The 23,371-nt window shown below is 39.7% G+C and overlaps 1 protein-coding gene across 1 annotated transcript in view; it reads right to left on the minus strand.

The window, feature by feature from the left end:
• PDGFRA (platelet derived growth factor receptor alpha) overlaps positions 1 to 23,371 on the minus strand; it is a 51,038-nt gene that overhangs the window by 9,926 nt on the left and 17,741 nt on the right. Inside the window, exons 4-18 of the mRNA XM_044681729.1 lie at positions 22,083 to 22,346; positions 20,988 to 21,118; positions 18,655 to 18,826; positions 18,368 to 18,557; positions 14,709 to 14,824; positions 13,589 to 13,715; positions 11,873 to 12,057; positions 10,807 to 10,901; positions 10,558 to 10,690; positions 5,892 to 5,996; positions 4,769 to 4,879; positions 4,132 to 4,285; positions 3,353 to 3,519; positions 1,544 to 1,659; positions 985 to 1,111 (exon numbers count right to left, since the gene is read on the minus strand). Coding sequence (XP_044537664.1) covers positions 985 to 1,111; positions 1,544 to 1,659; positions 3,353 to 3,519; positions 4,132 to 4,285; positions 4,769 to 4,879; positions 5,892 to 5,996; positions 10,558 to 10,690; positions 10,807 to 10,901; positions 11,873 to 12,057; positions 13,589 to 13,715; positions 14,709 to 14,824; positions 18,368 to 18,557; positions 18,655 to 18,826; positions 20,988 to 21,118; positions 22,083 to 22,346 — 2,193 coding nt within the window. The remainder of the gene's footprint in view (positions 1 to 984; positions 1,112 to 1,543; positions 1,660 to 3,352; positions 3,520 to 4,131; positions 4,286 to 4,768; positions 4,880 to 5,891; positions 5,997 to 10,557; positions 10,691 to 10,806; positions 10,902 to 11,872; positions 12,058 to 13,588; positions 13,716 to 14,708; positions 14,825 to 18,367; positions 18,558 to 18,654; positions 18,827 to 20,987; positions 21,119 to 22,082; positions 22,347 to 23,371) is intronic.

The following is a 23,371-nucleotide window of genomic DNA, read 5'->3' on the forward strand; positions in this document are numbered from 1 at the left end:
GAGAGAGAGAGAGAGAGAGAGAGAGAGAGAGAGAGAGAGAGAGAGAGAGAGATGGATGGAGGGAGGGAGAGAAAGAGGGAGGGAGGGAGAGAGAGAGAGAGATTGGGAGAAGGACCATGAAGTGTCTATAAAGTCTCATTAAAGTGAGTTATACAGGATCAAAGCTGGAACTGTAGGTTACAGACTATATTCCATTATGAAAATCAAAATATGTTGTCATTGTGCCAAATATTCTGTGGTCTCTCCAGACATACCCTAACCATAAAATATATAATCTAGGGGCAGCTAGATGGCTCAGCAGATAGAGAGCCAGGCCTGGAGTCAGGAGAACTGGGTTCAAATGTGGTCTCAGATACCTCCTAGCTGTGTGACCCTGGACAAGTCACCTAAGTCCAATTGCCTAGACCTTACTGTTCTGCTTGGAATTTGATACTTAGTATCAATTCTAAGACACAAGATAAGGGTTTTTAAAAAATAAAATATATAATTGAGAGTTAGAAAGGACCTCAGAAGCCATCTGAAAGATGAGGAATAAAAGACCCAAACAGGTGAATTGGCTTGCCCAGAGTTACATGGATATTACAAAACCATGATGAAAATTCAGGATGACTCGCATACAGCTCAGTCCTTTTTCCAATATATCATGTTAACTTTTCAAAAACAATTGGTCTATTTTAAGGAGTTTCTGTTTACCCAGGTATATGCCTGCAGAATCAAAATGGCATCTTCAATCCATGTTTTGGGGCATAAAACAGTCCACATGAATTGCCATAGAACCAACAGCTAGAGAAACTGAAGCCACATGTGAACATGACAGAAATGAACAGATCATGGCATAACGTCATGATTTTAGTCCATTCTTTCTGCTGGGCCCAACTCCATTCCCAACATGACATCACTATCCTTAGTTACCCAGAAGAGGTAGGTTCTGTAATCTAATAATTCTAAAAAGAAAAGGAGAAGCCAATTAAATGGACCAGATACTTACACTGCCCTTGGACACATAGTTGGAATCATGCATGATGTCTCTGGCCAGGCCAAAGTCACAAATCTTCACGATTTTTCCTTGAGCCAGAAGGACATTCCGAGCAGCCAGATCACGGTGCACACACTGTACAGAGATACACGCACCATTAAAGAGCTGGCTCGTGCAATGGGGCTGAGAGCCTTCCTGCTTTCTACCCATTCCCAACCATGCCCCCAATCTTGAAAAAGAAAAGACTTTCCACTCTTCTAGATATTGCCAAGGAAAGTCTACATAACCATAAGACAGTACCATCAACCATCAACCTACTGTGGTTTTCATCACAAAGACTGACATCAGTGATGGTGAGATAGCTGAATAAAGGAGAGGTACTCGGAATTCCCCTTCTACTTGTACCCTAATCTATGCAGGAGCTTTTTCTCTATAAGAAAAAAGTAACTACTTTTGCTTGGAATCGCCTTCTTCTTCCCCCAAAGACACAATTCCTAAGGCTTCCCTCCCTCATCCCCCAACTCAGGGCTAGACACTCCTTGTTCTTAGTCTCTTGAAGGCACTTACATTTTTCGAAGCCAAAAACTCCATTCCTCGGGCTACTTGATAGGTGAAGCTTAGCAGATCCAAAAGACTGAGACCTTCTGAGCTATCATCGGAAAGGAGGTTTTTCACTTCTGGGTCTGTTGTAAAATAAGAGAGGCTGTTAGGAGTGAATTGAATGACATGAGGATAAACAACAGAAGTGAAGGAAGACTTTCTTCCCACTGTAAGAACACTCAGATCACAGGAAGGTTCTTTCCTCAGAGAAAACCACTACAAAAATGTTTCCTAGCCACATGGATGTATTTGGAGCGCTTTTCAAGAAGGACTAAGTTAATGTCCTACAAATATCTTATTATCCAATTTCCAAATTTCTTTTCTTTATGACCAGATTCTTGCCAACTACAGAAAGAAAGAAAGAAAGAAAGAAAGAAAGAAAGAAAGAAAGAAAGAAAGATGGTGTTTTCCTCTATGAAGACAGCCATTTCTAGGCGCTATAGAAAAATAATAAAAAGGAAAAGTGCTATTTTCCTACAATATAATTTGGTTCATATCTTTCTCTTTCTATTATTTTGTTTAAAAAAATCCTCGAATATCACTTTAGATATGATAGCAATCCTCAGGTCTGTGTCAAATCTTGCTTTAGTTTGGTTGAAACTTATCCATTTTTCTCAGCTAGTATGACTTGAAATGTTCCCAGAATTTTAGGGGAAGAAGGAAGCTGTCTGTGCCAACAGTTCTTAATTCTTTTTTGAAAATTTTCAGAGAAGAACGACTCTAGCCATGCACTGATTTCTGCTGGCTAGTGAAATCTGTAAAAGTAGACTCTAGCTGCCAACTTAGTCTAAGATTTAGAGTGACTCGGGTTCTCCTTCTACTTAGAGCCAAGCTCTGGCTGGGAAATGATGTGGACAATTCTTAAAGTGCATGGCAAAAAGGGGCAGGTAGGTGGCTCAGTGGATTGACAGCCAGTCTTAATTATGTGAGGTCCTGTAGTTAAATCTGGCCTCAGATAATTCCTAGCTGTGTGACCCTGGGCAAGTCACTTAACCCACATTGCTTAGCCCTTACCAACTCTTCTGCCTTGGAACCAAAACATAGTATTGATTTTAAGATGGAAGGTAAGAGTTTAAAAAAAAGTGCATAGAGAAGGAAGTCACTATCCTAGCATAATCTGTAAAAGGGGGTTAGAAATTCATCCATTTGGCAACTAGTAGTGAATGCTGTGAAACTGGAGAAATATAAGATATTACATGAGTATGTTGTATTGCAAATTTTACAAATTAGGACATGTAAATGAGGCTCAAATGAAGTGACATGTTTAGTAAAGTACTTTGTAAGCTTTAAAACATTATACGTAGGCAGTTATTATATCTTAACATCTAAAAATCGTCAGTCATCCTATAATGATGCTGAAAATCCTCTGGGTTGAGCCAATACTTTTTTTTTAATTTTAATTTTTTAAAACCCTTACCTTCTGCCTTGGTATTGGTTCCAAGGCAGAAGAGTGGTAAGAGCTAGGCAATGGGGGGTCAAGTGACTTGCCCAGGGTCACACAATTAGGAAGTGTCTGAGGCCAGATTGGAACTCAGGACTTCCCATCTGTGGGCCTGGCTCTCAATCCACTGAGCCACCCAGCTGATCCCGAGCCAATAATTTTATCATCCATTTAATGGAGGGGGGGAAATGAGGTCAAGGTAAGTCAAGATGAAACGATGAAAGGTAATTGTCATTACCCCTACCCAGGGTGGATCATTTGCTCAAGAAAGCTGTCACGTACATATGGGAATGCTGCTGTATTCGAATACTGCAGAAGGGCCCTTTCCCATTTACCTGATACAGATTTCTTCTTGTACGACGCAGGCCGATCATACATCGATCTTTGGATATCTGAATATTTAGAGCCCTGTTTTCTCTCCAGCATGGGAACGTATTGTGTGGTGTCAGCTTGCTTCATGTCCATATAATCCCCATTGTTTTCAAAGGATAAAATGACATAGCTGGAAATACACAAAAGCAGATGTGATCCAATCTTCCCCTTCAAATAAATCAGTGACAAGAACTCTCTATGAAAACGACGTTTCATGTCCTCCACACAGCTGTCCACTAAGAGGACAGCTCTTAAGGACAGAGGGGACTCAATAAACTCTCACTTGGCATTCCAAGGCATTTCACATCTGGTTATGTATCTCGTGCTTCTACAAAGGGAATCGCTTCTCTTGGTGCCACCAGAGGCTCCAGGACACAAAGAGACTAAATGTCCCCAGCAAAGAAACCCAGTAACAGCCGGGCGTGAAGAGCTCAACATCCCAAGTCATAACTAGCCTCTGTTTTGCCTCCCTCAGCCATACCACATTTTACAGAACTTAAGTGGTGTCTAAGTGGCCACAGGCAAGTGGCTCCAAGAACCCTTCTATCTATAGCGTCCATTCAAACCAGGCAAGATCTTCCCATACGATGCCGAGAAGAATGGCTCATTCAAATTGGGCTAACCGGCTGAACAGTCATGAATACACCATGGTCCAAATTTTGTTGACAGAAGATTACTTAGCAATAGTATCTACACTTTCTATCTGGAAAGACTTAAACTTGGCAAGATAATAAACTCTCACCTCCTAGTGCTTTCATCAGCGGAGTTCATCCCAAAGATGTCCAGCTCTTTCTTTGTCTTCTCTGGATGGTGGCTCAGGAAGTTGTCTCTGTTCTTATGCAGGTAGTTGACTAAATCCCCATAGAAGCAGTATTCAGTGATGATATAAATGGGCCCTGGAAGAACAAAAAAGAAAGTGAAAATGACTATAACAAGGAGAAGCAAATTCCAGGACAAAAAAGAAGTCAAATAGTCCCTCTATTGAGAAACATTCACGCTTCTGCTCAAAGACAACGAACTTTTTTTTTTTAACCCTGACCTTCCATCTTGGAATCAATACTATGTATTGGTTCCAAGGCAGAAGAGCGGGAAGGGATAAGCAATGGGGACCAAGTGACTTGCCCAGGGTCACACAGCTGGGAAATGTCTGAGGTCATATTTGAACCCAGATTCTCTAGGCCTGACTCTCAATCCAATGAGCCACCTAGATGCTCCTAGACAGTGAACTCTGAGCAAACCTTGTAAGACTTCAGACAACTCAAATGAAAACACACATGGTCATTGGCATATGTGTATGTCGGAGATGGGAAGGAGATTGACACGTTCAATCATATTCAAAACCAAAGTCAAAATATTTATTCCCAGATCGTCAAACCTACCTGACTTGGTACAGGCTCCTAAAAGATTTACGATATTTAAATGGGGTCCCAGGTGAGTCATAATCTTCAGTTCTGACATGAGAGCCTGTTTTTCACTGGATCTGGCTGTGGCTGTTGAAGAAAGAAACCACATCATTTAAGTTGAGCTGGACAGCCTCTGTTCTTACAAAAGGCCAATATTACATCATTGAAGTCAAAAAAGCATTAATTCCATCATCGTGCACTCTGTTTTATTTATGCTCTGTCTATAGAGGGATATCTTAAATTGGAAGGAGAAGGAGGTCGGGCATCTAGTCGCTAGCCTTTATGGTAAAGAGAAACCATTTAAACCAACTGTAGATGTTTCATTATATTGATGGAGGTGAAGTAGAGGAGAATAAAGACAACTAAAATCAATGAAGTACATTAAAAACTGTAAATGTGATGGAAAGAAGGTCCCAGGCTCCTCACATGCCCAAGGGTGGTTCCCCTGAGGAGAATTTACAGGCGGACAAAGAGGAAAGTCAGATTGGATGGGCAGACAAGGATGGGTTACAATCTGCATCAGTCGAGGGAATATGCTAGAACTACTGGAGTACTGAAGGACATTCATGTTTTTCTTCTTCTTTCTCTAACTTTTAATAAGAGCAGTGACAAACAGAAAAATGGATATATTTGAAATTCATTTCATTCATTTTCTCTGCTCTCCTGGGTGAATGTGCTAATGAGTGAGGAAATGTCCAAAAAAAGAACAGTAAAAAGAAGAAAATTTGAGACAACCGATAAATTGGAAGGATAATTAATCCCCTTTCAACCAAGATCTGATCCCATTGTTAATGCAACAATGACCAGTAATATTACTACTGAGATATACTCATCTAATCAGAATGGTAAGAGTTTCTTTAAATTGTGCCATGGATAATAGTGTTTTCTTTTGTTTCTGTAAAACTCTTTAGGCTTCAAAAAAGAGATACAGTTGCAGAAAAGAAGCAAAGTTTCAGAGGTAAAGAAGACTCCTAAGATTTCCAGGTAACGACTACAATGTTCAAACCAATTTGATGATTTAATGATCATTGTATCCTCTTCAGGATTATTGTGAAAGAGAGTAGAGTGCCAGCAATTTTAAAAAATGCTCCATTCTTACGTTTTAACATTTTCACCGCCACCTTCATCACAGGTTGGGAACGGCTTAATCCATAGGCGGTTCCTTCCACCACTTTTCCAAATGCACCTGAGCCCAAGATTCGGCCTAAAGGGAACATAAATCATTAATTCACTCAAGTGTTAAACATCACCTTAGCGTTATTTACTACCCCTCAGCATTCCTATATGTGTGAGTGATGGGAGTGAACATAATTATTCCTCCAGCATCTTATGCCAAAAACCGACCAGAGGCCTCGGAGAACGGCATTAGGGTATTTGTTTTGATCATATAACATTTGCAAGTTAAAGATAGTAGAGAGAAATGAGCTTGCAGCCCTTCTCAATGGCGGTACACCACCAAGAGCTGTAGCTAACTGGGACAAAAGGGGCTTCTCCTCAGAATGCTAAAAGGTGCCCGGAGGTCTCTGGCTCCTTGTAGTGACTGTCATTCCCCATTTCAACAAGAAATATTCATCATCAGCCTGAAACTCCATGTGGTGGGACTCCTCTAAGGTCCCCACTGCCACAGCATTCTTCCAAGAAGGCAAACTCTTCTCAAAACACAAGGGAGGGGCAAGGACACAAGAAGTGACCTTTCTCTTGACCCAACAAGACTCCTGCCAGTAGCACCTTGATGAATGCTTCTTGTCCCAGGTGAAACTACACTGACCCCCCTGGAGAACTTTGGGTGAGGCTCTCCCTGTACCTTTGCAGGGATTCCATGCTTTGCATCTGCACACAACACTACAGTTCTATCACAGGTTCCCTCCCTGGGTCAGACGTCCATAGACCAGCTTTAGCTAGCTTCATTCAGCAAATACCTTCAAAAAGCCCTTTGGTTCTTGTATCCCTTTTTTTTCTCCACAAAATAGTGATATTTCATATACTGTTTACTGTCAAGAATCACACGAGAAGAAAACTCATATTTTCTGTTTCATTTAAATTTCTCCACTTTTTCTTTAATAACAAAACCAAAAAATCCTTTTCATTTTATTTCGTAGATATTGATACACAATTTCAGGTAACTACATCTTCCTCCAGGTGTGTCTATACCTCACAGTATCTACAGGATTGTGCTAAGCATCAGGGAAAAATAGGAATACTCTTTTTTTTTAACCCTTTACCTTCCATCTTAGAATCAACATTGTGTATTGATTCTGAAGCAGAAGAGCGGTAAGGGCTGGGCAATGGGGGTCAAGTGACTTGCCCGGGGTCACACAGGTAGGAAGTATCTGGGTTCAAATTTGAACCCAGGCCCTCCAGCCTGGCTCTCAATTCACTGAAACACCTGCCCCACCCTCCCCCAGATTGCCATACCCTTGAAGAGCGTACATCTAACAGTGAAGTTTGCAGGGATGAAAGCTAGATCATCATCATCATCAGGCAGCTTCTGATCAGGGTATACTTTGCTTTATGCAAAAATGTGTTTATACAAAATTATGTGTTAATCCAATTGCATTTTAAAGGCATGGGGGACTTGCTATTTAAATCAGTCTAGTACAAGGGGTCTGTTTGTAAATGTGAATAATCTTCTCTCATTAGCACTTTGTCATCTGCTGTCTTGTTCTCTAATTATGTATGTTAGCTCCTTGAGGACAGGAGCTGTCTGATATTTCCTGCCTTTTGGGGGTACCCTTCACAGCACCGGACATTCAATATTTCCCTAGTTTATAAATTGAGATTTTAAAATATACTGGACCTAGAACTGTAGTGTCTGCATCTCTGATTCTTCGGAGGCTATGCAAATTCTCACAGACTTACAGCCTTATATTATTCCAGACGAATGCTATTAAAAATGGGATACCTCTGTTTCTAAGCAGAGGTTAGCAAACTGCAGCCTACATTGCTGTTGTATTTTAAAGTATAAAAACCCTCACTAGCTCAAGGGGCCACAAAAACATGTGGTTTTGGCCTTCGGGCAGTCGTCTGTCCACAACCTGGTCGAAACTGACGTACAGAATTTACGTTTTCAAAAGTAAAATGGAGATTGCCTGATAGAGTGTAAAAAATGGGTTTTCTTTTTCAACTTTGGGGAATTGTTGGTGGATATTCATTCTAATCTGCTCCTAATCAGAAATACCCGGGTAACGATCTGATCTGATACTAGCCTTGTGACATGTGGTAACCCTCTTAAACTTCTGGGCACACACATCAGACAACTTTGTAGATCACATCTACTAAATGAAATTAAGATCACAAAATAGTTCCATATTTTCTGCAATCACCTGTGTGTTGTATTAATATTTTTCGGATTCATAACTTGCGAGGGAGGCGTTCAATAATATAGTCATCATAATTATCACATGACAGATGGAAAGTCAGGAAAAGAGAGAGTTAGAGTTATCCCACGTAGAGTAAGGCCACTGAACCATACCCAGTGGTGAGTCGGATGGGCCACGGGCCAGTTTCCTAGGAGGAGGTTCTTTAAGGTTTAGGAGCTGGGGTTTCCTGAAACTTTCATGTCAAAGTCTACAGAGATGCAACAATAAAGTACTGGACTAGTTTAGGAAGTTCGATGTTGACCAGCTTTGATTGGTCAGTTCATTTGTGAACTTTCAAGTAACTATTCCTGCTTCATGATATAAACTCTGCTTTCCTTGTAAATAAAACCCCTACCGAGGTCCATTGGAAGTTGGGATGTAGCAAGGAGAAGTCAGGTAGATAATTTACCTCGGAGACATCAAGTCTAACAGAGAAAATCTGATTGGAGGAGGAGAGGGAGAAAGGAACCAAAGTGTAGTGCGGCATCCATCTATCAAGCTCCAGAGCTAGTCTCATTCACAGAACCAAAGAACAGTAAACAAGAGACAAGACCTCCAAATCCAGATAAAGTAAAGAGATCTGTTGGCCCCTAATCTATTTTAGAATAATAGAATCTGAAGGATTCCTTCACAGAGACCCAGTACTATCCTTAGCCAAACCATTCAATATCCTCAATTCTAACAACTGTGGTTCCAGCACGGCAATAAGTGATCATTTCCAATTCATCCCAGACTTTAGACAACTAAGATTTTAAACCTAGGTTCCTGTAGAGGACAGTTTCAGTTTGGAAAAGTGTTTGAATAAGACTATATTTTGGGATAACTAGGTGGGGCAATGGATAGAGCACTAGTCCCGGAGCTGGGAGGACCTGGATTAAAATTTGCCTTTAAACATTTTCTAGCTGTATGATCCTGGGTATGTCACTTAACTCCATTAGCTTAGTCTTTGCCCCTCTGTCTTAGAGTTATTACTAAGACAGACAGTGTGGGTTTAAAAAAAAAAAAAAGACTAATCAAGGTTTCATTGAACTGGCATCAGCATCATTGCCCTCGATGCAGGGTTGCTACAGATTTCATTCCATTAGCATTTTATTTCTTTGAATTTAAATTAGATTAAATTAATTTTTAAAATTTTATATATATATATATATAATATAGAAGTGCATGCGCGCAGGCACACACACACACACACACACACACACACGTGCGCACACGCAGAGAGAGAGAGAATTAGGTTGCTTCCCATGTATTTATGTGTTTGAATATGGGACCAGCTAGAGTGCCGTTCTTGAGTGCAGATCAAGCAGCCAAAGATGAACACTAAATTCAGCCAGTGATTCATAAATGTAGAAGATGCATTCATATTTTCACATTAAGTTAAGCGCCAGCTGAGCTCTCACGGTAGGTAGCACCAATAGCTATCACAGTGAGGTTTTCTGATGTCCTGAGTTCTTTCATTCATAACTCGATCAAAATCTGTTCTCAAGAACTAGAGTATCTTTCTCTTCATCTAAGCCCAAGATTGAAATGGAAAGTTGGTAATGAGTTTTAGCTTTCAATTTGGCTGTTTTTGCTTTTCTTGCTTTAAAAAAAAAATCCCACAATTTTTTTTTCCTGACAGAAGGAATATAGGCATTCTCGAAATGTATTGGATCAAAATCTCTTTAGTGGTTGCCTTCATTTGTGTATCATCTGTTCCTTTTTAGTTACAGAAATACATTGTTTTATTTTCTGTTATTCCCAATAAAAAGCCATTGGATAGATGTTTTGCCAGGCCTCCACACAGACTCTTTCTTTTGTCTGAGCGTCCTTAAATTGCAATTTACTTGGCAATGTGATGGGGAAAAAAATCAGTGCTGTAATTCAGTTACAGAGATCTTTCTAAAGGCAAATTTCCACAGCAGCATCTAGCCTGGCCTTTTACATATCTTGCTCAGGAGTACTAATTAAGTAACAGAGTTGAAAGTCCTCTGGAGTCAAGAATCAAAACATACCTCTCGTGATTACTACCTGTGAGAACTTGGCCAACTTATTTACTTCTTGAGTCTAAATTTTCTCAGCTGTAAAAGGAAGGGATTGGACTAAATGACCTCTAATATCCCTTCTAACTCTTAATCTATGATTCAATGAAATACCAAAGCTGTTTCTCAGTCCTAGGGAGGTTAAGATGTTTGGCACGGGCAGTGGGGTGGATCCAAGGATTAAAAGCAAGGCCCAATAACTAGAAGTCCTGGGTTCAAATCTGACCTCAGATACTTCCTAGCTCTGTGACTCTGGACAAGTCACTTTACCCCCACTGCCTAGTTCTTACTGCTTTCTGCCTTGAAACCAATACCCAATGGTGATTCTAAGACAAAAGGCAAAGATTTGGGAGAGAAAAAGATGTTGGACAAAGAAAACACCTACCAAGGACTAACCCATCTCTAGGAAACTCCCATCTTGAGTCATAAGGCAACTGCATTGGGTCCACATAAATGTATTCATGGCCATCAGGACTGATGGACTCGATGACCCTCCACCGGATTTCATACCTGGGTTTCTGCAAATGAAAGGGTAAACAGTTTTAGAAGTTGGTAAATTACTAGAAGACTATACCCAAGTTGGGTTTAGCTGTAGCATCTTTAGCTGGGGCTGCTCCCCATTATCGGTACATACCTGCTTCCATATGACGATCAGGATAATGAGGGAAAAGATGACAATCACTAGCAGCACTAGAACTGAAGCAGCCACTGTCAATTCTGAACGCATAGCTGAAGAAAAAGAAGAACATCAGCATTTCCTTCTGGATCTTTGTCAAACGTACTTCTTTTTGGAAGATTCTTTGACTTCCTGTTTATGTAAACTATGCACATAAACCCCAAAAGATCTTAACATCCCATCATCCCTTTCTGTTCATCCCCCATTCCAAAAATAATAAACTGGAATCCACATTCTTCATCCTTCAACCTCCTTACAAAGTCCCTCCTATTATTATATTCCCCCTCACCCCCTGGTTCCCCAATCCTGACAAGGGGCTGGCTACCTTACCTTCTGTCTTAGAATTGATACTAAGTATTGGTTCCATGGCAGAAGAGTGGTAAGGGCAATAGGAGTTAAATGACTTGTTCAGGGTCATATGACTAAGAAGTATCTGAAGTCAATTTTAAACCCAGAAACTCTCATCTCTAGGCTTTCCTTTTTAGTCACTGAGCAACCTAGCTCCTCTCGCCCCCAGTTATTTTTCATCTGTCTTGTTTCAGGACTATATGCATATGTGGTAAAGACCAATGTTAAGTCGTAAGAATATTTTAAAAATAAAATTACAAAAATTGGGGAAATTTAAATTCTGATGTTACAAAGGAATCATCAAAAATGGAAAAAAAAAATGACAACTTTAGAGTTCTATCCAGGTGGTATCTTTTTGTATAGGCAGGAACGGGGCTTGAAAATCAAGTTTCTTATCCCAGCTCTGACACTTACTGGCTGTAGGATCACACACAAGCCATTTGACCCCTTTGGGTCTGTTTTCTCATCTGCAAAATGGAGATATTACTTAAACACTTTTTGAGGAAAGAGCTTTGTCAACTTAGGGATTTGTGAGAATGACAGATGAAAGTTGCTATTCCAGTGTTCCAGTCACTGAACCTTTCTCCTTTAATCCCATAAAATTGATGAGAGAGAAAGAGGGTATGTGCAAAACTAAAAGGCTACTGCCACTTCTATTGACTGAACACCAACTCACCAGGAGCCACAAGTTTCAGTTCCCGAGTCACTGAACCAAGTAAGTTCCTTGCTAGGCATCGTACAGCCATAGTGTCTTCAATTTTATTGAAGGTCACTTGGCTCTCCACCATACTGCTGTCTTGTTTTTCTATAATGTCGGATATATTGCTGGCCAAAAGTGTCCATGAAGTTTCATTATTACACCTACAGAAAAAAACAGACATAGTCAAATATTACATGAAATAATTTTGATTACAGTAAATTAAAAAGGTTTTGTATGAACAAAACCAATGCAACCAAAATTAGAAGGGAAGCAACAAATTGGGGGAAAAAATCTTTATAAAAATATTAGTTACAAGGCTAACAGAGCATATAATCCAGAACAAACTGCTCATCTTTGCACAACTTCAGAAGAATTTTTTGAAGACTGCATAATCATCTTATTTTAAACTAAGAAAGTATAATGGAAGCAGCTAGTTCAAGTCTCACCTCTGCCATGTACCTGCTTGTTTGAACTTGGGAGGTCAACCTCTCTGAGCCTTGCATTCATGTGTAAAATGAAGTGAACTAAATGGCATCTAATGTATCTCCCAGATCTAAATCTAAGCTCCTATGAAATCTGTGATAGAAGCTGTCCTGAGTGGAGTTCCATTTGCCAATTACTAACTGGAAATTTCCTTCTCTAAGGCTTTATTTCCTCATCTCTACAGTGGGGTTTATAGTACCTGTCTGATCCAGCTCCCAAGGTGGGAATAAGTTTAGAATGATATGAAATTGTTATACAATTATTAATCATTACTAAATACTAGTATTATTAACATTATTATAAAAACTTATTTTTAATCTCTGTATTTATCAGTGGGGAAGTGTTAAGACACCATCTAAAATTCAAAAATGTTCAAATGATTGATTGACATACTAAAAACATAAACTCTACGTATCTTTTGCCTGGGAGATGTCACTACTAGGAATTTACAGATCAGATAAGCTGCATATCACTTAGAGAAAATATGACAGCTAACAATATTGAGAGCAAATAAAAAGTTGGGCAAAAAAAATCACTACTCATACAAAATCTTGTAACTCAAATAAATACTTCTCACTTCTTTGAAGAAGTCCTTCTGGTTACCTTCTTCCTCCCTACCGTACAATGCCCACTCTCTTTCTAGACACCCATTTTCCAGATACAAGGGCTGATTCCCCTAAGGCCCTCTCAGATGGCTGGTCTTTTCTCTGCTCGACTGCATATAGAGTTGCTTTTTATCCTCCCTTCTTGCCCACAATTTATGTCAATCACATCTAATAATCTAGCAGTAATTTCCTTTTTTTTTCTTTAAATCCTTACCTTCTATCCTTCTATCTTGGAATTGATACTAAATATCATTTCCAAGGCAGAAGAGTAGTAACGGCTAGGCAATTGGGGGCTAATTAACTGACTTTTCCAGGGTCACATAGCTAGGAAGCGCTAAGATCAGATTTGAAACCAGGACCTCCTGTCTCTAAGCCTGGCTCTCTGTATACCGCAGCCACCTACCTGCCCCAGTAACTTCCTCTGAAAGCAAGAGTTAAAATACAGATAGACTGGGATCAATAAGATGCTCTTCAAGTGTATAGACAGTGTGATTCTAAGGCTTTCCTGAAGTCAAAGAATGAGAAAATAACTAACAAAGTCAACATGGTGGATTTCTAATTCAAGAGAAGGAATGGAAAGAGAAAGGAATGATTGGCTTCTTACTTTGTAATGTCCTTGCAAACCATCCATTCCACAACTGGAAGCGGTGTCCCTTCTGCCATGCATTTGACCGTCTGTCCCCCTGCAGAGCCATGATTGTCATCCTCTAGGTCCAGAATGGAAGCTGGAACTAAAAGACAAGGTTGCGTGGTATCATTCTAATGCATGGGTGCATTTTAAAAACAAAAGTTCAGAACCTATATGTTGTCCCCATAGGAGAAAAGAGAGGTTACTAACTCTTCATCATTGAACATGAATCCAACTGTAGAGAAAGTTTTCAGAGTTTACAAATACGGCCTCTAGTGCTCTTCATGAGAAAGAACAAAAGTTTAAAAGCACTGCGATTACTAAACTCAAAGGGAGAATGGATAGTTCTGAGAAGATAATTTTTAAGGAGATATTAAGTGCAGCCTTAGGCTTTAATTACCAAAATAATCCACCTTTGCCTAGCTGGAATTTCTAGGGCTGTAAACTATCTTTTCTTTTAAGGAAAAATGGCCACCTGAGTTCTATATTATGCCCAATTTAGTCAATCACCTTGTGTAATTTTGAAAGAGTTGGTGATCCCCAGAGGTGGTCACCACACCTGGCACCTCAAGAAAGTTCCAATGTCCTCTTATGAGGTCAGAGAGGCACAGATTTGTAACATATTAAGTTTGGGAGAGCCATTCTGGTCAATAAACACCATAGAGTGTCCATTTCTATCTGAGCCTGGTGATAGAAATCTTAGGAGACACAGGAAAGGATTATACCAAGGCTCTCTTCTGAATTCTAAATATTCCACAGTGGATCTATGGATATCCAGTGGATCCATGGTATCTACTTTTTCTTCTAGCTAGTGGACTCTACAAGAAGAGGCTGGCATTAGGGTGGCCCTAGTACTAACACCCTTTCTCAGAGTGGCTGTGGACTCCCTGAGCCACCTCGGTCCAAATGACCTGGCAGACCTCTCCTAGCACAATGGTGTCACTCATCTTTGGTGCCATGCACATGGTGGCCATCAATGGCACTTCTCTTCTCTATATGGGAGAAATTAAGGAAGAGGTCAGTTGTTTCACGAGACTGAATGTCATTATTCTTATGCCAGGTCAACCCCAGTATCATAATCATTCTCTTTACTTACCTTGAATTATAAGTTGAAAAGTATAGTTCTTAATATCATCCTCATTTTGGGCCATAATAGTATAATTGCCACTGTCTTCTTCCTTAGCACGAATCAGTTTTAACTTGCTTTGATACCTGTAAAGAAAGGGACTTTTTAAAGACTCGTCCTATTTCAAACATTAGAAAAATAAATCCCAATCATCTTTATGAAAGTAAAAACTTAGCCAATTATAGATTTCAATGCGTAAGTAGCTTGAAATATAAATTATATGAAAGTTAGATTTTTAAAAATATTTTTTCATGCCCATAGAATCCCTTTCCAAGATTCCCAGTGTGCTTAGCACATACTGAAATTTCTGATTATTAGAAGCAGATACTTAGAAGACCAGAAATTAAAGGGTACATTTGGGGTTCTGGGAAATGACCATGGTGCCTTTGGAAAGAAATTTGACTTATGAGAGGTGTGGTTTAACAGACAGACCACTTGACTAAAGGGAAATCAGGCAAAGATCTAAGTCCTACCTTCGTGACAAATCATTCAGCTTTCTAAGGCCTGTTCTCATCTTAAAGGTATCATGCATGGCATAATGGCAAGAGGGCTGGTTTTAATTTTAAAGACAGAGGATTTCAGTTTGAACCTTCCTCAGCTCTGCTACTTGCTAGCTCTTTGACACTGGACAAGTTATTTAAACTCTCTGGGTCCATTTCCTAATTTATGAAATGAGACAACTACATTAGGAAGCCTCTGAGGTTCCTTTCACTTCTAAATTTATAATCCTGTGATTTATAAAATGGAGCCAATAATGCATGCACTACCTATCTCACAAGATCATCATTGAAAGCATATCAGTGTTGGATTTTAACCTTAGTTCCCTTCCTTTCTTTAAAAATGTGTGTTTCTCTTGTGTTTTCATAGAAAGATCTCTTATTGTTCTTCACTGCCAAAATCTCTCAATCCATAATTCTGATTTCATGATTTTTCATTTAAAATATATTTTACAATGTGGTATAAAATGTTGATCTAAGGTCACACAGAGCCAAACAATACTGAACAAGAGACTTAACAACTATTCCAAAGAGATTCTGATAATTCTTGTAATTTCTTCAGGTTTTGTTGTGATTTTCACCTTGTTCTTTCACTACACGTCTTTTCCATTGTTCTGTGGAAGATTATACTACAGATGAGGGAGCAGCTAGGCAGCTCAGTGAATTGAGAGTCAGGTCCAGAGACGAGAGAGGCTCTATGTTCAAAGCTGGCCGCAGGCACATCCTAGCTGTGTGACCTTGGGCAGGTCACTTAACTCCTACTGCCTACCCCTTACCAATACATAGTATTGATTCTAGGATGGAAGGTAAGGGTTTAAAAAAAGATTATACTGGGGGCAGCTGGGTAGCTCAGTGGATTGAGAGCCAGGCCTAGAGACGGGAGGTCCTAGGTTCAAATCTGGCCTCAGACACTTCCCAGCTGTGTGATGCTTGGCAAGTCACTTGACCCCCATTGCCTACCCTTACCACTCTTCTGCCTTGGAGCCAATACACACTATTGACTCCAAGGTGGAAGGTAAGGGTTTTAAAAAAAAATTTAAATTAAAAAAAAGGGGTGCATCTGGGTAGCTCAGTGGAATGACAGCCAGGCCTAGAGACGGGAGGTTCTGGGTTCAAATCCAGCCTCAGACACTTCCTAGCTGTGTGACCCTGGGCAAGTCACTTGACCCCCATTGCCTACCCTTACCAATCTTCTGCCTTGGAGCCAATACACACTATTGACTCCAAGAAAGAAGTAAAGGTTTTAAAAAAAAAAAATTATACTACTGGTGATTGATACATAGCTGAGAATGTGACTAACAAGGCAATTCTAATTGAGAAAAATTCCCAGTGCTTTCCACACTGTACAGATGTAAAGGACCTTTTCCTTTGCAGCTATAACCAACCACGCATGCGATCTCCTTCTCATGTAGGAGTCCCCCCTTTGCCTCTATGCCTCATCCAGCTCCTTATGCAAACAGGGCTCCTCCAGCTGACTAGATGAGCTGTATCAGCTCTGGTCTCAGTATGGCTTCCTGACAGTCCCCGGGGTACCAGAATTGAAGTTCAGGCCTCCTTAAAGATCTTCCTTATCCTCCCTGCTGGTGATCACTGTGCCTCTGTACTCCAGAAAGAGATCTCGCTATCATTTGCTCCCTATACATGGCCAGCCCTCAAGATGTTGGGGGTACCATCTGTCCCACACCGGAGGCTTATTTGACCACATTCTATCACTTTGGGGTTGGCAAACCTGTTCAAATTTTCAGATATGATATCAAGAACATATCCAAGGCCTCCCAGCTGGGGATAAAACTGGACATTTCCTGCTAAGAACTTTGGTAAAGACATCATGAACTTGGAGTAACGGAATTCTATACTCTGTCTTTCAGTCTCTAAAAGCCATTCTAGCATTCCTGATTCTGTTTTTTATTCCCTTTTCAATCACTGTACCGCCTGTGAAAAAGAATTCAGAGGTTTTCTATGCATCCTGGGAGCTCAGTGCCAAAAATGTTTCTCCTCAAAAACTACAGAAGAAATTTTGTTTAAATGCGGGGAAAAAAAAATCACATCCTGACAATGAGGTTTGTTACATACTAAAAAGGGGTTTACCAAGAATCACACTCTCTTTCACTAGGAAACTGTGCAATTAGGATTTATTTCTATCTCTCTCTAGGTTGGGCCGTGTTCTTGAATGGATATGAAGGTCTGGACTCGCTGACCTCTTGAAAAATACTTTTTATCCCTGAAGTCATTATTCTAATTTGAGAGAGATACTGGAAGGGTTCTCAAAAAAGAGCAGATGGGTTTTTTCCCAGGCAGCTGGGTGGCACAGTAGACAGAATGCTGAACTTGGTGTCAGGAAGTCAAGTTGAAATCTAGCTTCATACACCCACTAGTTATGTGACCCTGAGCAAGTCATTTAACCTCTTTGCTTCAGTTTCTCATCTGTAAAATTTGGATACCACTACTTCCCTTCCCAGGATTGTCGTGAGGACCGAATGAGCTAATCTCTATCTGCAAAGCATTTTCTAAACCTTAAGGTGCTATAGAAATGCTCCTATTATTATTGCCTTTAGGGTATCCTTGTTTACAGATGGTACTTAGAAGGTAAGTGATTTAGCTAAAGTCCCACAACTAGTTGAGTAGCAGAGAGGGCAACAAGTCTCCTTTCGCATTCTCTTTCTACCATACTAGGCTGCTTCTTGCTAATTAAGCCAGTGAAGCCTTCTTAATTACTCATTAGCAAGGCAGAGCTACTGTACGGTGTACATCTATTGTTCACATAGGGCTGTGGGATCTTAGACAATATGTTAAATCCAAGTGGCTCCAATTGTGCTGCCCTTCTCCAGGCCAAAGCTCCGTAAGACAGCTGGATCTAGCCATCTGTGTTCAATTGGAGGCAGGCTTGTACAACTCATGGCTTTCCCTAATGTAATCATTAAATACTTACCAGGATGCCATTACCGTAATACAAGGTTTGAGGCAAAAAAAAATTTTGTCCTTTACGCTTCATGGCCCAGCTTATGGCTCTCTGAATTGATCTCACTTACAGTCTGGTTCGTAAAACATGTACAATTCCTTTACTAGGAACACACGTATAAAAATGGGCAACAGTCATGAGGAAAGACTTACTTGGGAAAGGTCTTTCTTTACCTTATTTCCTGGATCTTATCTAAGCCAGTGATGATCTCAGTCAGATTCTCAATCACAGTCATATTGTCCTTAAGCCAAGATATCTTTGGTGGTGGATACGCCTGCACATCCACTACAAAATGGCGCACTTCATGCAAGTTAATGGCTTCCATCTGGCTGAAGTTGGGATTGAGCTCAATAAATCCCTTCTCTATAAATGGAAAAGTTTCCATTAAGTAAGGATTGCCATAAAATAGATGGGGTGCCACTGCTAACTGAGACTTTATAGACAAAGGACCAAATCATACCATGAACAGAAATGGTGACTTTCTTAATCTTCTTTGTTTCCTTAGTAGCATGACGGGCAGCACATTCATAGTCACCACTGTCTTTCACTGTCACCTTAGGGACGGTCAGTGTGTACACCAACTTGAGGGATGGAACTTTGATTTCGTCAACCTTCAAAATGCCTTTGTTTTTCTATTTCAGAAAGAGAAGGAAATTATCTTAGGATTATCTACCACCAAAAAATGGAAAGAATACTTTTGAGCCATAAGGCAAAAAAAAGCAAGTTGCTGACCAAAGAACAGGTAGCTCCATATGATCTGTTTTCCCCAGGCGGGATTATATACATGGTTGTTGAATAAGTACATGAATGAATGGATGAATGAATGAATGATACCATTAATAGTCTGAAAACCTCTTTAATGCATAGGGGTTTTCCCTAGAAACTCCAAAATATATCACCCACTTCTTTCAGTTATGCTGCTTACTGCAGAAGCCTATTTCTTTAACATCGGGTCTAAGATACCACTGGTACCCTATGGCTGTGAGTCACAAAATATCACAATCTCAGAAGAATCAAAATTGCAGGCCACCCAAATGTCCAATGGATAGAAAGGTACACAGTGGGTAAAAGCAATAATACAAATAACTGACATGTATAGAAGTGCTTTTAAGGCTTATGAAGCATTTTACAAATAATATTTCATTTGGTCCTAATAAAAGCTCTGTGAAAGTTATATAGTTTTCATTTTATAGATAAAATATCTAAAGTTCAGAGAAAATATATGACTTTTCCAGAGTCACTGAGCTAGTGAGTATATGAATCAGGATTTGAACCCAGGTCTTTAAAACTCCAAGGGATTCCAGTGTGCTTTTCAAGATGTTATGCTTCTAGGGGGCAGCTGGATGGCTCAGTGGATTGAGAGTCAGACCCAGAGATGGGAGGTCCTGGGTTCAAATCTGGCCTCAGACACTTCCTAGCTGTATGACCCTGGGCACTTAGCCCCCATTGCCCACCTTTACCACTCTTCTGCCTTAGAACCAATATCTAGTATTGATTCTAAGGCGGGAGATAGGGTTAAAAAATGTTATGCTTCTGAATTTTGCCAATCCTAATTTGTATGACAGGTGGCCTAAAATTTGTCATCAAAAATATTTTTAAATATATACATATGTGTGTGTATATATGTACACACACACACACACACACACACACACATAAATAAATAAATAAATGGAGATAGACTGAGCATATAGCAAGAATGAGAGATAAGAGGTAACCAAAGGAAGGCCTCTAGAATGATGGGTAAATAAGTATATATGATTATCTGTGGTAGGTCATAAGATGTAAAGGCATGGGAAGATAGTTACTTATCACAATGTAGAGACTATCCAAATCAGAAAGATGACAGATTCATTGATCTAGATAGGCCAGATAAGAATTAAAACCATAAGATGAATTGCCTCACGGAACGGCTATAAAAAAAAGAAGGGAAATGTACCAAGAAAAGAACGTGGAGACTTGCCTCCTGTTAGAGATGATGGTCTGAGAAATGGGAAGAGAAATAGGAAAGTACCATGTTACAAGAGATAAGAGAGAAGTTAGAAGGTTTAGTGGTACCAAATGACATGTTTGGAGGATCTAGGACAAGTATTTGTCATCTTAAGAACCAACAAACCAATGAGTAAATTTAGCTTTTTAATATTTCCTATGTCTTTCTTTAAAAAAAAAAAAAAGCACATTATGGCAATTGCAATCTTTAGGACCTTCTTCTTTAAATACTTGCCACTACTTTGGATCTCTTACCACATGCTTTTCATGCAACCTGAACCTTTAATGGAAGAAGGGACTAACCTTTATCAAATCTAAAATTTGAGGGTGGGGTGGGGCAGCTGATTGGCTTAATGGATTGAGAGCCAGGAGGTCCTAGGTCCAAATTCAGCCTCAGACACTTCCTAGCAGTGTGTGACCCTGGGCAAGTCACTTAACCCCCATTGCCTACCCTTACCACTCTTCTGCCTTGGAACATAGTATTGATTCTAAGACAGAAGGTAAGGGTTTAAAAAAATCTAAAATTTGTTCATTCAAACTTTTTCATAGACCATAAAACTATGGTAGACCATTAGGGCTGAAAAGGAATCTCTGTGATTTAGCCCCGCTTCCACATTAGGTACATGAAGAAGTTGAAGCTTAGAAAGCTAACTTGCTCAAGGTCTAGTTAGTGGCTGCTTTGGGATTAGAGCCTAGGTGTCCCTTGCTCCCAGCCCCTTTCTCTTCACTACACCATGCACCTTCTCTAAGAGTTAGGAAACGTTACTTTCATTTTCAAACAAAAAGACAAAGGATAGTACATACCACTTTTCCAGGGTAATTCCATTGAAGATCAACCACCTCATTGTGCAAGACAGCACAAGTTACAACAAGCGTTTCTCCTGTTTTATAAACAGTTTTCTCCGCCTCTATCTCAACTTCAAGCTCTGGAGTAGCTAAAAGAAAATAAAAAAAAAATACAGAAGAGATTTAAATACAATAAAATCAAGGTCTTAGTTTTAAATCAAACGTTAGTTTTAAATCGTTTTGCATGCAAAGTTAATTGATTTCAGCATGCTTTAAAGTAGCTATTTAATAATGTTCAATTTAGTACCTATTGAGCAAATAAATAGAAATAAATGATATGAAGGAAGTTTCTTTTTCTTTAATATGCCTACAAATTACTGTCATAGCAAAATTTAAAACTCTTAAAACTGACCTTTCTGACTCAGTATATGTATCAAATTTATAATTGGTACCAAAATGGAATACTAGAAATCCACAATTTTGTTATGCATGCCACACTTGGCACAGCCATCTAAAGAGAGAATGTAGCTTCAGACAAGAGCAATGGATAAGTTTAGGCAGTAGGAGTGGGGTTCTTCTTTCTTCTCTTGCATGGGAGAATACAAGGAGCTTAAAGAAGAGAAATGAATTTATTATTCAACAGTAATTTGGTTTTTTTAATGAATGGAATTCTGCTATAACAAGGCTTGCATCTGATTATTTTAGGTGAAATGAGCACAGCTGGACCTGCTGCTATGAATAATGTGACATAATCTATTAAAACGGCAGCCTTGACCACTGATATCAAAAAAGTCAAATCTCAACTAACCAAATCCAACAAACTTGATGATTTAATTCATTATGTTTAATATTGTTTGTCTTCCAGGTTTAAGTTTTAGAGATAAATTGCCACTATTCTCCCAAATTTCCATATCAAAGATTTTCATTTAAAAACAAAAGCTACTTCCCAGGTTTTAGAGAAGATTGAGGGAGAGAGGGAGGTGAGGGGGGAGAGATATAGAAAGAGAGAGAAGAGAAGAAAGAGAAGAGAGGAGGGGGAGGGGAGGGGAGGAGAGAGAGAGAGAAAGAGAGAAAGAAATAGAGGTGGATTGGAGGGAGAGGGAGAAAACCTACCTGTTATTGTATAAATGTTGAATGGAACCGTTTGGAACGTTTTCCCCTTGATGGTTGTCTCACACTTGAATTGTCCCATGGCAAAGTTTCCAATAAAGCCTTGTCTGCTGTCATAGAATGCATGTACCACTTTGTTATCACTGTTGAGAAGGGTCACCTGAGCCAGAGGATCCGTCGTGCGACATGGAATAGTGACAGATTCATGTTCCTCCACAAAAATTAAATGATCAACCATGACAGAAGGTACAAATGCTACATCTGGATCTGTGGTGAGCAATAACAAAATATTAGTTTTTTAATAGATGTACAAGCATCTAGAAGATATAGATTAGAGGCATTAGCCATCACAGATGATGGGAGGAATTTTAGTCAATTGACAAGCATAAACAATAATAGTCTACTTGTAATTTAAAAATACAGATAATACATACACATGTCAGTTGGCAATTAAATGCTAATTTTCAAGATTAAGTATTATGGTCCATCTTTATCTTACAAAATATAGGAGTCTCCAATACAGGCATAGAAGAGTTTACCAGGACTGGAATCAAGGTCACATCTAGGACCTTGAAGAGTAGTGCAGTGCAACAAGATGGAAGATGATGGCGGAGGTGGGGGGTGGGTGTCATGCGAGAAAAAGAAATGGCATCGGTCAGGGCAGTTAGAAGATAGAGGACATGGAGGGAAATAAAAGGCCTGGAAACTTAGAATCTTACTAGAATATAAATCACAAGATAAATAAACCTTTGTATTTGATTCTGGAGGTAATACTGAGCAATTGCATCTAACTGAACAGAGGGACCTCTAAGAGATGGGTCAAAGTGAGGCAGGAAAGCTCATTAGAAAGGTATTGCAAATGGGCAGCTGGGTGGCTCAGTGGATTGAGAGCCAGGCCCAGAAAGGGGAGGTCCTAGGTTCAAATCTGACCTCAGACACTTCCTATTTGTGTGACCCTGGGCAAGTCACTTAAACCCCACTGCCTAGTCCTCACACTGCTCTTCTGCCTTAGAACCAATATATACTCTTGGTTCTAATACAAACATATGGGTCTTTAAAAAGAAAGAAAAGAAAGATATTATATAATAGTCTTGGCAAGGGATGATGAAGACCTGAACAGTAATATCTGTGTGAAACAGGGATTATGTGAAAGATGTGGCAATGGATTGAATATGAAATGGAGTAAAGGTAGAGGGTGAAAGACCATCGCAAGTCTGGGTACCTGGGAAGATGGTGGTACCTTCGACAGTTATAGGAAATTGGGGAGAGGGGCAGATGAGGGGGAAAGACCC

Source organism: Gracilinanus agilis, chromosome 6 (genome assembly GCF_016433145.1).
Source record: "Gracilinanus agilis isolate LMUSP501 chromosome 6, AgileGrace, whole genome shotgun sequence".
Classification (NCBI taxonomy): domain Eukaryota; kingdom Metazoa; phylum Chordata; class Mammalia; order Didelphimorphia; family Didelphidae; genus Gracilinanus; species Gracilinanus agilis.